The sequence below is a fragment of the Myotis brandtii genome, unplaced genomic scaffold (genome assembly GCF_000412655.1).
Source record: "Myotis brandtii unplaced genomic scaffold, ASM41265v1 scaffold99, whole genome shotgun sequence".
Taxonomy (NCBI): domain Eukaryota; kingdom Metazoa; phylum Chordata; class Mammalia; order Chiroptera; family Vespertilionidae; genus Myotis; species Myotis brandtii.
Window position 1 is genome coordinate 3,123,313 of NW_005372121.1, and position 15,693 is coordinate 3,139,005.

General features: G+C 38.0%; 1 protein-coding gene across 2 annotated transcripts in view; it reads left to right on the plus strand.

The window, feature by feature from the left end:
• Positions 1-15,135, plus strand: part of PRKCI (protein kinase C, iota) — a 53,713-nt gene extending 38,578 nt beyond the window's left edge. The window contains exons 11-17 of one of the 2 annotated variants that reach the window (XM_014533606.1): positions 368-503; positions 4,482-4,569; positions 5,525-5,650; positions 6,885-6,964; positions 9,314-9,403; positions 9,729-9,844; positions 14,000-15,135. In XM_014533606.1, the coding sequence (XP_014389092.1) occupies positions 368-503; positions 4,482-4,569; positions 5,525-5,650; positions 6,885-6,964; positions 9,314-9,403; positions 9,729-9,844; positions 14,000-14,087 (724 nt within the window). In that variant the 3' untranslated portion in view covers positions 14,088-15,135. The remainder of the gene's footprint in view (positions 1-367; positions 504-4,481; positions 4,570-5,524; positions 5,651-6,884; positions 6,965-9,313; positions 9,404-9,728; positions 9,845-13,999) is intronic. The other variant, XM_014533607.1, reaches the window with a different exon arrangement.
• The last annotated feature ends 558 nt before the right edge of the window (positions 15,136-15,693 follow it).

Sequence of the window (15,693 nt, forward strand, 5' to 3'; positions counted from 1 at the left end):
AGAGAAGTGATGGCAACTCTGTAGAAGATGTGCATACGTGTGCACAGGTACTTACACTTTACCCCAGTTGTGGGAGCATGGACTGCCTGAGGTCCAGCTAGATTAACAACCCCTGTTTGAGACTTTCAAATTGATAACTTAATGAGTTTGATCTATACTGGATCTTTTATAATTACGTTTTGGGTTCAGATGTTTTAAAGTGGTACTTTAATTTGTGTTTGGTATTGTTCCTAAAAACACAGGAAAAAAATCTTTTAACATGATTTTGATGTTTTAATTTGCAGACAGGAGTATGACTTAAATACCTTCCTCTAGAAATTTACAGTTTTAAAACTTGAATCAAATGAGTTTTTTCATTTTATTTTAGATTTTACTCTGCAGAAATCAGTCTAGCATTAAATTACCTTCATGAACGAGGGATAATTTATAGAGATTTGAAATTGGACAATGTATTGCTGGACTCAGAAGGACACATTAAACTCACTGACTACGGCATGTGTAAGGTGAGGGAAAATTCTGGTTATTCGAAAGCTCTCAGATGCTGCTAAGATTGTTTTGGTAAAATAACTTCATACTTAAAGATGGAGAAATGATTACTACTTTGTTTAGGATACTTTTTGGAATTGTAGCACAAAAACAAGTATACAGGGTGGGGCAAAAGTCGGTTTACAGTTGTGAATATGTAAAACACAGTTTATTCTTTTATTTATTATTTTCCATATGAACAACTGTAAACTTACTTTTGCCCTACTGTGTACTTTTTTTCTAACCATTTACAGAATTCCATATTTTCTGTGTTATATGTCCTATAATGAGTTAAATTCTACATATGCACTGTAACCTTTTTTTGAAAGTTGTGATACTATTAAAATTTTGAAGATAAAAATTATCTACAGTCCCTCAATGTTAACACAACTACTTGCATATCACCTTCCAGTTTTTGCCATTTAATTGTAATTCTCAATAATGCATTTAAAATTTTCCTAGGAAATTTATCTCTTTTTATATTTAAATTTTAAATATCTGACATAAAGTACAGTTCATTTTCAGGACATGCCCTTCATTTCTTGGTGTTTTATTCTTTTTGTAACACTGTTTTGCTTAAAGGTTCAGTCTTTTTCCACAAAATGTGAAATGAATCCCCAGGAAATAGAATGTTCTTATTTTATGACTTAGAGTCAGTATTTAAACTTTCCTAAAATCAGACCTCTGGCAAATATTGGATGAATTTCTTTTCCTTGTAACAATTCCTTTGGAAATCTAAAACACTAAAAAAAATTTATGTAGTTTCTACAGAAATACTTCCTTTAGGTTTAATTAATTTAATCAATCCTTCACTTTCTCACTAGATGCTTTTATATAAAGAGTGCTTAGAATAGTGATGACTAGAGGCATATGAAAACTTGAATTAATATCTTCAGGCTATGTTTGAAATATTTTGTGAACATTGATTTTTATGGACTGAAAAACTTTGACTATTTTATGAATTATTTATTTACTAGAGGCCTGGTGCATGAAATCATGCACTTGGCGGGGGGCGGGGTCCCCCCTCAGCCTGACCTGCACCCTCTCGCAGTCTGGGAGCCTTCAGGGGATGTCCGACTGACAGCTTAGGCCTGCTGTCAGTCAGACATCCTTATCGCTGCTGCGGAGGCGGGAGAGGCTCCCACCACCGCCACTGCGCTTGCCAGCAATGAGCCCCGCTTCTGGTTGAGCTGCACTCCCCCTGTGGGAACGCACTGACCACCAGGGGGCAGTTCCTGCATAGCAACTGGTCGTTCCGCCATTTGGTTGATTTGCATATTAGTCTTTTATTATATAGGATTTATCAGCAGGGGAATTTTAATAGTAACATCTCTATTACGCTGTAGATAATTTAGCTGATGGGCCTACATTTAGATAATTCAGTCAACAAGTGAATGATTTAGCATAGCTCTGTTACAGGTTAACAGACTGCATCCCTTGCCTCTGACTTTTGCCCTGAAAGTGAATGTCATTTATTATTAAACGATATGTCAAATCATTGCCAATAGTACCAAACAACTTAAGTCACAGTCATATTTCTTCATCTGCAGAATAGCTTATATATCCCTATGAGGAATCACAAAATAATCTTTAGAGTCACAACATATTACTAAATATTTCTTCCAGATGTTTATAGAAGTGTTATAGCTTATAGAGTAAAATTTAAAGAAAAATACATACACTATGTCTAAAATATCTTAGGAGGGACACATCAAGAACCTCATAACAGTGGTTGCCTCTAGGGAGCTGGAGCAAGATGTGTCAGGGACAGGAATGTGAAGAAGGCTTGATTTTTCAATGTATAGCTCCCTCCTCCCCCCCCCCCCTTTTTTTGGAATTTTTACCATATAATTTAACATTGGGAAATGGTTACATTCTAGGTACATACATTCAGTTGAATTTTTTGTAGTCATTAACATTAAGAAGTCTGTAATTACATAGGGAATTACATGCTTCTAAAGTAAAAGAAGCAGATGCTTAATTGTATATTTAACTATCTTGTTGATTTTATTTAAGAAAACCTTATTGATTGTTTTTTAAATATATTTTTATTGATCTCAGAGAAGAAGGGAGAGAGAGATAGAAACATCAGTGATGAGAGAGAATCATTGATCAGCTGCCTCCTACATGCCCCTACTGGGGATTGAGCCCACAGCCAGGGCATGTGCCGTCACTGGGAATCAAACCGTGACCTCCTTTATGACTTAGTATTTGGTCAGTATCTCACGTGTACTTAAAAAGGATATATAATCTCCATTTTGCAAGCAAGGAGTCTCACACATACTCTCTCTCCCTCCTTCCTTTCTCCACACAGAAACATTGGTAGACATATTCTCTATCTACATAATTTATATATTTTTTCAGCTCTAGCTTTTGTCCAAATCTTTCTGTGCTTACTAAATTTTGGCCATGTAATCTATCATCCTATATAATAAAAGCCTAATATGCTAAGTGTCCAGTCATCTGGTCGTTTGTTCAACCAATCAATGTGTAATATGCTAATGATATGCTAAGGCCGCTCAACTGCTCGCTATGATGTGCACTGACCACCAGGGGGCAGACAGTTAACCGGTCAACCAGTCGCTGTGACATGCACTGACCACCAGGGAACAGACACTCTGACCGGTAGGTTAGCTTGCTGCTGGGGTCTGGCTGATCAGGACTGAGCAAGCTGGGCCAGACACGCCCTGGAGCCCTCCCGCGGTCCCTCCCGGCTGGCCAACCTCCCTGGCCCCGATCGTGCACTGGTGGGGTCCCTTAGCCTGTCCTGCGCCCTCTTGTAATCCGGGACCCCTTAGGGGATGTTGGAGAGCTGGTTTCAGCCCGACAGCGGAACGACTGGTTGCTATGATGTGCACTGACCACCAGGGAGCAGACGCTCAATGCAGGAGCTGTCCCCTGGTGGTCAGTGCGCTCCCACGGGGCCAGCGCTGCTCAGCCAGAATCCGGGCTCACGGACTGCGAGAGGGCGCAGGCCAGGCTGAGGGCCACCCCCTCCCACACACACACAAGTACACAGATTTTGTGCATCAGGCCTCTAGTTGTGATTAGGGATTGTATTATCAGTTTGGGCTGCTTCAAAACAAGGTGGCTTCAAAAACAAGCATTCGTTTCTCATGGTTCTGGAGGCTGGGAAGTCCAAGGTCAAGGTGCCAGCACTCTTCATCATTTACAGATGGCTGTCTTCTTAGTGCATCCTCCATGGGGTGGGGAGCAGGGCTAGCTGTCTTTCCCTTTTTACAAGGATACTAATCCCATCCTGGGGGCTCTAAATTCACGACCTAATTACCTTACAAAGGCTCCACTTCCCCTATCACATTAGAGCTTCAATATATGAATTCGGAGGCACACAAACATTCAGTCCATAGCAGCGATTGTAAAATGCTAATACTTTTGTCTATTTCTATTCTTTGTATTTCGAGGCTGTATTGTTAGGCACATACATAGTTTGTTATAATTTCTTGGTGATTGCTCCATTTGTTATTGTGTAGTTTCTCTTTTTATACAGATTACTGGGTCTTGTCTTAATTTTCTCCATCCTGCAGCTATTAAAATACAAAACCGAAAAAACTTATGCACTAGGAACAACCAGAGAGAAACATCATAATGCCAGCTGTGGTTATATTAGGAAGCAAGGTTAAAGTGCTTCTTTTCTTCATAAAATATAATTCCTTTTACTCTAATATAATTTAACTTTTTCTATTAAACTTAACTTGAATATAAATTATTTTAAATGCAATTTTTATCGTAATTGAACTGATTTTTTATCAACACCTAATGAGGACAGATTTTCTTTGAGCTATTTCAATCCATGATTTTAATGTGAAAGGCAACTGTGCTAGTGATATTTTATTTAAGCTTAACAGTTGCTGAGCTTCTATAGGTGAAATAAAAGAGGTGAATTTAAAACGACATTTTGGGTCTTATTGGTTCTCTTTTTTTCTTTTTTATAAAAGGAAGGATTACGGCCAGGAGATACAACAAGCACTTTCTGTGGTACTCCAAATTACATTGCTCCTGAAATTTTAAGAGGAGAAGATTATGGTAATAAATTAATAGATGGTATTTTAGCTATGTGCTAAAAGGGTGGTTAGATGTGGTACAAATTGCATTATAGTATACTATAGTATTTTAAAGTTGATCTTATTAGTATAAGCTATCCTGATCCCCTTAAAATCTACATTAAAGCCCAAACTGTGAAATTGGAGACAGTGGAACTTTGACAGTATTTGGGGGTACACATTTGAATGATATTTTATTAGTGACAAGCACTAAAGGGTACTAGGCACTATTCTAAGCAGTCTATATATATTACCTAAGTTAATGCTCTCAATCATATGACATAAACACTGTTAATTCCCATTTCACAGACGAGGAAACTAATGTGTAGAAAGTTTAAGTAACCTCCTCAAGGTCATACAACTGGGAAGTGGCAGAGTAGGGATTTAAACATCATCCATATGACTCCAGAACAGTCTCTGGAAGATTGTTCAGATTTCTTGGGATATCTTTAAGACGTGCTTTATCTTAAGAAAGCATGACTGCTTTGGTTCTAGACCTCTCGTTTCAGCAAATGTAAAGGAGGATGGGTACTTCTGACCGCTGCTCATAATCTGATTCCAAGGTTCTTCAAGAATCTTTAATCAGCTAGCAGAAGATCAAGTTTTAGACCCAGGAAAGTTATTCTCAAATGCAATTTAATTATGTCAACAGAACAAAATATTAGATACGGACTGTGAGTCTGAAATTACACATTTATTTAAGAAAAGAAACTGAATGTGTTATTTTTTTATAGTTTATTTTTAAAGTTATCTCTCAGGTACCTCCCCTTGTTGATAAGTGAAATATGCTTGCAATCCTCTATGCCTACCACGGTGGTTATAATGCATCTAGAGTTTACGTTCTCATTATGTTTATTTTTTATTATGTAATAAAATGAATCTCAAATTAATGACGTTTAAGAATGCAGATTGGATAATTTAAAATTTCTCTATTGAAGGTTTCAGTGTTGACTGGTGGGCTCTTGGAGTACTAATGTTTGAGATGATGGCAGGAAGGTCTCCATTTGATATCGTTGGGAGCTCTGATAACCCTGATCAAAACACAGAGGACTATCTCTTCCAAGGTAAGAAAGAGGAACATAGCCCTGGCCGGTGTGGCTTAGTTAGGAGTCGTCCTGTGTACCAAAGTGTTGCCAATTTGGTTCCGGACAGGGCACATTATCTGGCTTGATGGCTCGATCCCCAGTAGGGACTGTGTAGGAGGCAGCTGATGGTTGTTTTGATCTCACATCAATGTTTCTCTCTCTCTCCCTTTCCCTTCCTCTTTCTCTAAAAATCAATTTTTAAAAAAAGGAAGGAGAAAAGAATCTCGAGAATGTCTTCCTTCATGTGTGAGGCTTTGACTTTTTTTTACATCTTTTCTACCTCTGTAGTGTCCATTTCCATTTGCCAGTTACCGTCTCATACTCAAAAACAGTTTCCATCAGATTGTATACTGCAAACAGAGATTGGGGGAAGAAATCCTGTGGCTAGAGAGGACAGTCTTTTCACATGAACCCGAGGCCAAGTACATAAGTTCAAGAACAATATGGGAAAAAGTAGAGTACCAAGAAGATAAGAGGTATCAAAAGGTGAAGATAAAAGCCCCACAATTGGGAATACAAAGAGTTGAACAGAACAGAAACAAGCAGATAAGTACACATCCCCAACACACAGTCCAAAGAAGTGGGAAGACTGCCATAAAATTTTACATTTAATAATTAAGGGCTCTCACAATAGGAATAAATATCTCATATAATAGCAAATCCCAAAGGCCATGGAATATGTGGAAAGATGTCCAACCTCACTAGTGGTTAGGGTATGCACATTAAAACATTAATGAACTACTCTTTCATACCCCATACATTTGGCAAAAAATTTAAAGTGTTGTTAATACCGGTGCTGGTGAGGATGTGGAGCAGCTGGAATTCTTCATAGACTGCTGGCGGGAGTGAAATCGACACATCTTTGAAGAATAATTTGGCAATGTCCAGTCAAATCCAAAACAGTAATATGCGCCACACATTTTCCAGATATTAATTCATTTACACCTCATAGCAAACCTATGAAGCAGGTATTATTTTTACCAGTTTTACAGATGAGGAAACTAAGGCACAATAAGGTAGTCAAAGATAAAACAGGCATGTAAATGATTAAAAACAGAGAGGAATGGGGCTGGGAAAGTACACAGAGACGTTTAAGCAGTCTATGTAATGTCTTATTTTTTTCTGCTAAAATGCCTTGAATATCTCATAATAAAAATGTAAAGATGAAAGCCATGTAAAAGTTAAATATAATGCCATTATTTTATCTTTCTAGTTATTTTGGAAAAACAAATTCGAATACCACGTTCCCTGTCTGTAAAAGCTGCAAGTGTCCTAAAGAGTTTTCTCAACAAGGTATAAATCCTGTATAAAAAATCTTTAGTGGTTTATCTCTATATAAATGAGACTGGTGAGTAGAGAATCAAGCAATGTAAAATTCCAAAGTATCAGAGGATGTAATTTTTTCAGTTACATCTGGAATTTGTCTCTTCGCCAAAGAGTAAATTGACAACATTAGATACTGAGATGAGCTGTCCTTTCCATTTGCCAACATAATTTACTCCCAGCTGTATATTACATATGTTATTTTCAATGTAAATGATACATACCGTGTACTCAATTAAGGAAAAATTACATCTTTGGGGATGGTCTTAATTATACTTTCTGCTCTTATTTTCAATTTTCTTTGCATTCATATTCATAGAATCTCTTTACTTATTGAGCACTTGGGGCAGTCGTGTTCTCTACAGATTCCCATGTCAAAAACCCTATGATTAGATAACATTCAGAAGAAATGAATCTTCTTCGCTCTTAACAAATCTGAATGCATTCAGTTGTTTGTTGTAGATGGTAGGCTATAGTTTTAGGATCTATCTAAAGTTATGATTCTGAACTGTTCTTACTGATAACATTTATAACCAAGTGTATAGGTTTTTTTTCCACACCAACAACCAATTCTCCAGCTCTCCAGATACCAACTATGTGTCCTATATTTCACTTCATTTCTGACACTAACTACCTGGAGTTAGCATCAGACTCCACAGGTATAAGGGCTCAATTCTACAAGACTGCCCTCACTTCAGAGGCCAGTCACAAGTATTGGGTACCACTTCTGTCTGACTTGGCTATAAAATTGGGGGTCCCCCTCCCTCCCCCCACACACACTTTAGTTTCAATAATTTGCTAGAATGGCTCACAGAAAATCAGGAAAACATTTACTTACTATCACTGGTGGATTACAAAGATTACAAAGGAACAACCAGACGAAGAGGTGAGGTCCAGAAGGGTCCTGAGCACAGGAGCTTCTGTTTCTGTGGCGTTGGGGTGTGCCACCTCCTGGCACATAGATATGTTCACCAGCCAGAAGCTCTGTGACCCCCATGATATAGAGATTTTTATGGAGGTGCCTTCACATAAGCATGATTGATTATATCATAGGCCATTGGTGATTGAGCTCAATTTGTAGTCCTTCTGGAAATTGGGCTCAAAGTCCCAACCCTTTAATTGCATGGTTGGTTCCTCTGGCAATCAGACCCCATCCTGAAGCTATCTAGAGGCCCACCAAGAGTCACCCTATTAGGGTAAATTCAGGAATCATTGAAAGGGACTTGTTATGAATAACAAAATAGAATAGACAAAAAGACACTCCTGTCACTCAGGAAGTTAAAAGGGTTTTAGAAACTTTGGGTCCAACCAGGGACAAAGACCAAATACATACTTCTTATTGTGTTACAATGATCTTGGCAATCAAATCAAATTATAGGTTAATGTGCATTTACCTTCTAAGATAAATGGATAAGATAATGATGACTTTTAATAAAATAAGAAATTGAAGCTTATTTTAAACTAGAGGCCTGGTGCATGAAATTTGTGCATGGGTAGGGTTTCTAGGCAATCAGGGCCAATCAGGGCCTTCCTTCCCCTGGCTGCCGGCTGCCGGTCGGGGCTTTCCTTCATTTTGCGCCACCCCCTGGTGGTCAGTGCATGTCATGCGAGCGGTTGAACTCCCAGTTGGTCAGTCGAACTCTTGAGGGGACAATTTGCATATTAACCTTTTATTATGTAGAGTGAGTGCTTTATATGAGGAAAGTGTTAAACTAGAAACCTAAACTTTAACACAGTGAAAAGTGAAGGTCAGAGGTGTTAATATGCAAAATAAAATGCCTTTTATTGGGGGACTGGGGGCTGGGAACATGTTTTCATTTCACAGTAATGAATAAGCTAAGTTGTAGGCCCCTTCTCAGTCCAGTGATTCAGATAAAGGTTGTATCATTATTGTACACAAATTATAAGTTGTTGCTGTAATTGGGCATAGAGCTTCTAAATTGAGCTAAGAACAAACTTGTGAAGTTTGGGGGTTTGCAAAATTTGACTTGTCACTGTAACCCATGGCAAAGACATAGCTGAATGCTGCTCAAATTATTCTGCTGCTCTATTTTCCCTCCCATTTCTCTTTAGCATGGGTGGTTGCAGCTTCACTTTAATTACATGACAGCTGGAGAAAGAGCCATCAGGAAATCTTACTTGTCACAAGCTTCAGATACTCATTTGAACCTAGTGTTGTACCTTCTAGAAAGGAAAGGTAGACCATTCTGATTTCAGAAATAAAGGTATCATATAGTAGACACAGAACACAGGTCACAAAGATCATGTATTCTAAAGCCTGATATTCACCCATTTTTGAAACATTTCTTTCCACCATAGGACCCAAAGGAACGATTGGGTTGTCATCCTCAAACAGGATTTGCTGATATTCAGGGACACCCGTTCTTCCGAAATGTTGACTGGGATATGGTATGTAAATTGTGATTGTTTTCTGTGTTGGGTTTCATCATTATCTTGGGCCAAATTTTATTACCTTGAAAGAATGTTGAAAAACGAGTGTATCACAGCCTAAATTACTTAAAACCTCTCTCTAACGTGGAACAGATTGTAATATTGAGACCTGCACCGCTGCTCAGATTTGTAAATTACTTCCCTCACTGTGAATAGTGTTGTGGCGCCTTACCTGGGGACTCACTTTAATAAGACTGGGAAACCTCTGAGGGCAGAGGAGGAATGTAGAGGGGGATTTTTCCAAGAATGCAGGCTTGAACTGTCATCCAATCTGTCTTTCTAGATGGAGCAAAAGCAGGTGGTACCTCCCTTTAAACCAAATATTTCTGGGGAATTTGGTTTGGACAACTTTGATTCTCAGTTTACTAATGAACCTGTCCAGCTCACTCCAGATGATGAGTAAGTAATTCCATAGACGGAAATAGTGTCGGAGTTCTTTGACGGTCCCACTTTGAGTGGCTCTATAATGTTTCATGATCAGATTACACTATAACTTATCTAACCACGGAGTTACTGGGTATTGAATCTATTATATCACTATAAATTATGACAATCATGGGCATTTTCTACTTTGACTTACATGCGTTCTCTCTCATTCTCACAACCTCGTAAACCTAGTTATTATCATCTTTGTTTTACAGATGAGGAAACAGGCTCAGAGAGGTTAAGCATAAGTTACTCTGATGTGAGGGGGCAGAGCCAGGATTCAGACCCAAATATGAGTGGCTACGGCCTGTGCTGTTTCCACTGCGCTGCACTGTTTTTCATTTCGATGATGACTATCTTCGAGTTCCTGAGTATGACCTTAGATAGATTCCTAGAAAGGGAACTAGATCAAGGGGTATGGATTTTAAAGCTCTTGGTGTGTATTGCCAAATTGCTTTTTAAAAATATTACATCAAATTATCACGTCCAGCCAACAGTGATCTCATATATATTTTTTAATATATTTTATTGTTTTTTTTACAGAGAGGAAGGGAGAGGGATAGAGAGTTAGAAACATCGATGAGAGAGAAACATCGATCAGCTGCCTCCTGCACACTCCCTACTGGGTATGTGCCCGCAACCAAGGTACATGCCCTGGACTGGAATCGAACCTGGGACCCTTGAGTCCGCAGGCTGATGCTCTATCCATTGAGCCAAACCGGTTAGGGCTCATATATTTTTTTTGTGTTCGTGTTACATATTGTTAAAATAGGCTTTGGAATAATTTTGGGATGTTTTGATCCTTTACCTGTCATTACAGATTCATTCTCTCGTCTCAAGGAGGCTCTGACAGCTCGGCAGACATTTATGTCTTGTTAATTCTTATCACATTCCTCATTGCAGCTGTTCCAAACTGTCTGTACATTTCAGCCCTGCCTCCATCACTCTTAATGGTTTAACTCTGTCTTAACTTGACTGCACGGATCAAGACCTCCCTGTTGTGAGCTTGCTCCCTTTTCAGCTGTCATTAGGGTGCTTGCATCTCAGAATTGCTTTCTAACTCTTCTCAACCTATTTCTTCTTCCCCATTCTTGGAAAGCTCTCTGTCTTTGCAAGGGGTGCTCTCCTATTTTCCTAGACCTGTTCCCTTATTTTCCTCCAGGATCTTATTTACTCAGTTGCCGCCATTACTCCACCTTCTTTAATTTCTTTCTTTCAGCTTCTTTCCCTCTGCCTATAAACATGCTCAGATATCCTAATTTTTTTCTCGTGAATCTTAGCACTTCTTTGAACCACCACATTCTTTTCTTATTTTCTTTTCATCTGCAAGCTTTTTCAAAGATAGTTAATAGATGCTCATGGTAAAGGAAAAATAAGCAGTATCTCTATCGAATGCCTTCATAATAGTCAACATTGATCGCACTTTCTTACTGTCAGCACTTTAAAAACACAATTTAACCTGCTCCTTCAGCTTTTGAAGCTTGAATTGACTTCTTACTTTCTAAATTTTAAGGCATGTTTTGATCAGTTCCAATGTCCCCTGATGTCCGTAAAGCATTTGGCACTCATGGCCTTGCTTTGGTTGGCACCACCCATCCTGCTTCTACTTCACCTCTGTGACCACTTGTCACCTTTCTTCCCTTGTCCCCTCCTTGAGACTAGGGTGCTTCATGGTTCTGTTCACGCCAGCCTTCTCTTTGCTGTATGCAGTTTGTATCTTGGAGATGTCAGCCAGCCCCGTAGCATGGATACCAGCTATTAAAAAGGACTCCCAGCTAACTTGGCCAACAATTATTGAGCAGGGGCACTATGCTAAGTACTAGACATTCAAAACTGATCAAAACTTAGGCCAATATTGCAAAAAAAACTTACTGTCTATTAAAAGAAAGAGATATATATGTACCAAAGTCCTTATTTCAGACAGCATCGTGTTTTAGAAAGAGCACTGGGTTTAATCAAAAGATAGGAATTTGAATTCAGACGCCACCTCTTACCATCTGGGTAACCTGGGTGTGAATTGCATAACTTCTCTGAGCCTGTTTCTTCTTGTATTGCCTACCTCACAAGGTTGCTGTGAAGAATAAATGAATGATGGTTTCTAAACCTAGCCACCGCCCTGGTATCTATCCTGAGCTGCATTTCCATTCGCTTGTTCAACACCTCCCTAGCTTGTCAGACAAGCACCTCAGACATATGAAGTCTGAAATCAAAGTAATGACTCTTTATGGTCCCTTTTTCTGTTCTCAGTGATTCCTTGTTTTTATTTGCCTTTTTTGCTCATTGCAGCACTGTGCATTCCTGCACTCGGATTCAGAGTATTAGGATCATTGATTCCTCCTTTTCATTAAAAACCTATATAAGACCTTCACCTGCCAAGTCCATGTCTGTTTTTCCTTTACTTCATCATTTGCATCACATCTTTCGTTTTCATTTGCATTACCATAAACCCAATTCAAATCTCTTTCAAATCATACCTAGAATATTATGCCACCTTCCTAAATGGACTCCTTTACTTTGCATCCCACTCTGTACACCTCATGAGGTGCCACTCCAGAAACCTTTAACAGCTCCCGCATTGCCTAGCAAATAACACCTATCCTCTTGGCTAGCATTTAAGGCCTCCCACCATCTGCTCCAGCCTAACTTTCTAGCCATAGCTCTTGCTCTGCTTTAACACAAACGCTGTGATCTGATTAGTCTCTTACTCACCATTCCCTGATAGTGTGCTGCTAACCTTTACTCGTGCCATTTCCTCTATGTTCTTCCTTAATTTTCATCTGTTGAAATCTTCCCCATCTTTCAGAGCTTTCTCAAATGCAACCCAGTCTTGGATGGATCAAGGTGAAACTCCATAGTGTAAACATCACTAGATTCTCTGAGCTAGCCATTACTTCCCTCCCAGAATCATCTGCCACATTAATACCCTTCTTCTATTCCTGTGCTCCAACTCTAATAAAATTACTTTCATTTCCCCAGACCTAGCATAATCTTTCATAATTTCATCCAGTAAGTGTTTGCTAAATGAATGCTTTTTTAAAAAAATTTCTCTAACTAGACGTCGCCCTTTTATTTTGTTTTGTTTTGCTTTCTTGATTTTTAAAAAATTTTTAAATTACAGTTTACATTCAGTATCATTTGTATCAGTTTCAGGTGTACAGCAAAGGCCAGACAACCGGCACCATACATAGTTACCACAATATTATTGACCATATTTCCCTGCTGTACTCCACATCCCCATGACTGTTCTATAACTGCCAATCTGTACTTCTCAAAAAATGTGAACGCTTCACAAATTTGCATGTCATCCTTACACAGAGGCCATGCGCATCTCCCCTGGACCCTCCTGATTTTAGTATATGTGCTGCCGAAGCAAGTACCACACTTTTCTTTAGAAATGTGTTTATCACAGGACTTAGCTTGTCCTATATGAAACTTAGCAGGTACTGCTTCCTCTTGTAGCTTTCTGTTCTATAAGGTACCTTCCCTCCTTGAAGGACAGAAACTATATCCTGTGTAACTTTGTGCTTTGCAGTAAGATGTGTACATTGACGTATTAAAATATTCGCTAGTACTACTCACTCCTCATATATTAACTAGAAGCCCACTGTAACCGAATGTCAACCTCTCCCTCCCCCGTGACCCATTGCCTGTCCGTGGCGTTCTCCCTTCATTCCAGGTCTCTCAGTGTACTTGTCCCTATTGCCTTTTCCTTCTGGTTAACATCTTCTGGGCCTTCTCTTCACCATATATTCCATCTGGCTGTTGAGGTGACTACTAAATTGAATGCCTAATTCAGACCTGGATGTTTACCTGTAACTATGAATGTTGTTCAGGTCAAAAGTTAAGATGAACTAGAATTGTGATAACTTGTGCCTTTTTAAATCCCAGTCTTCAGTTTGGGTTACTTTTTGATTCTAAAGTTGCTTGCGAGTCTTTTAGCCTTTTTGGTTTTTCCAGGACTCTTGATTCTTCTAGAAAATATTTTGGGATTAATCTAAAAACTTGTAAAACTTCTTTCCATAATTCACATAAATTAGCCTTATTTTTTGTTTCTTAATCTTAATTTTACCATTTAAATACGTTGAAGAAATATTGATTATGGAAATTAATTTATTTTTGTCCCAACAGTGATATTGTGAGGAAGATTGATCAGTCTGAGTTTGAAGGCTTTGAGTACATCAATCCTCTTTTGATGTCTGCGGAAGAATGCGTCTGATCCTCGTTTCTCAACTGTGCATTTTGCTCGTGTTGCCATTTAATGCATGGAAAACTCATTACCAGCCTGGATATGATGAACCATTTGATATTTGCCAACTACAAAAAAGCGCTCAATATCTTGTATTTGTTGACTGTAAGAGTCAATTATTACATATAAATTTAACTATGGAAAAAAAAGAGACTAGTTTCCAGACAATCGTGTCAAAATTCAGTTTTACTGGTAGTCTAGCAGCCTACTGATGAGTAACAAAGTTGTCTTTTTCCTTTGAAGAAACTACTTACCACTGCTTTTCAAAAGAGTGTCTGTTGCATTAAGGCACATGGTGGTATTACATCATAAGCCTCCCTGTGATTTTTGTCATACTTCCTTTTAAGTATTTAATTTTGGAATAAAAAGATTAATTCAAAATATATTACCTGTTAGTGTATGAATTCTTTGTGTTTAAAAATTCAGCTGTAAATTTTATCATTGCCTTGGATAATTACTGATTTTTAAGGTAGCAATTGTTAAGTTGACTGATAATAAAAGGTATTACTTGCTAAAAATTGGGGAATACAGATTCTTCTTGAGGAAAAAGTTAGGCACATTTTATTAAGAATCAGATTCCAAATCATTAGCTGTTTTTGAGTTCTTTTGTATAAGAGGGGTTAGTTTCTGAGCTAGTCCCTTTAGCCAGAACTTTAGCTGGAATGTGAACAAATGTAGTTCAAAGGATCCACGATGTAGCCGAATGGAAAAGTTCTCAGTATATAGGAAGGAAAAATAGAAATTTAAAGGATATATAAAAAAAGTGCAATGGTAATATTTATTTCTTATTGGAGAGTAATCTCACAGTTGCTTTTGTGATTTGATTAAATAAGGAGGCACTTATTACAAAACTTGTAAAAGCATTCTATTTATCTAATGGAGACGGAATGTATACTATTTGCCCTTATAATTTAGTATACAAGAAAATAATTTACCTTCCAAACATACTTACTTCCTACTCCAAAACACATTATCCACACTTTTGGACCCTGTTTATGGAGTCTGCAGTGAAATCCATAAAAAATAATAAACATGAATAAGTGTTCAGGACCCACACATACACTCACATCACAGTCCCAACCACTTAAGCGAGTTTTTGTTAAGTAGGTACCACACGTAATACAGAATACAATACATTTCAGAGGCAGAGTTCTTCAGATTATGTTTTATTAATATTAGTGTTTAGGAATGTGTTATGTAAAGGGATGCCAGGGATAGCATCCTTCTGTTATTTTAATTTTTTTTTTTTTTAAATGAAAAGGGACCTAAAAGTAACCACCATCATCTAAATTACTTATAATTCCCCAATCTTAGTAAAATTTAATTTTGGGGAAAGCTATTGAGTCTTCAGCTTAGAATTACTTAAAATTTGTAGGCATTTAATATCTCCTTTTTTTGGATATTACATTTCATTAGAAATACAATTTTCCCAAAGTTTCTGACCATGTACTCTTTTTATTTTATGATTTTTTAAGATTATTATTCTACAGAGTTTCTCTTTCTCATACAAACATCAATGTGAGAGAGAAACACTTATGGGTTGCTCCCCTATACGTGCCCCGACCAGGGATCAAAT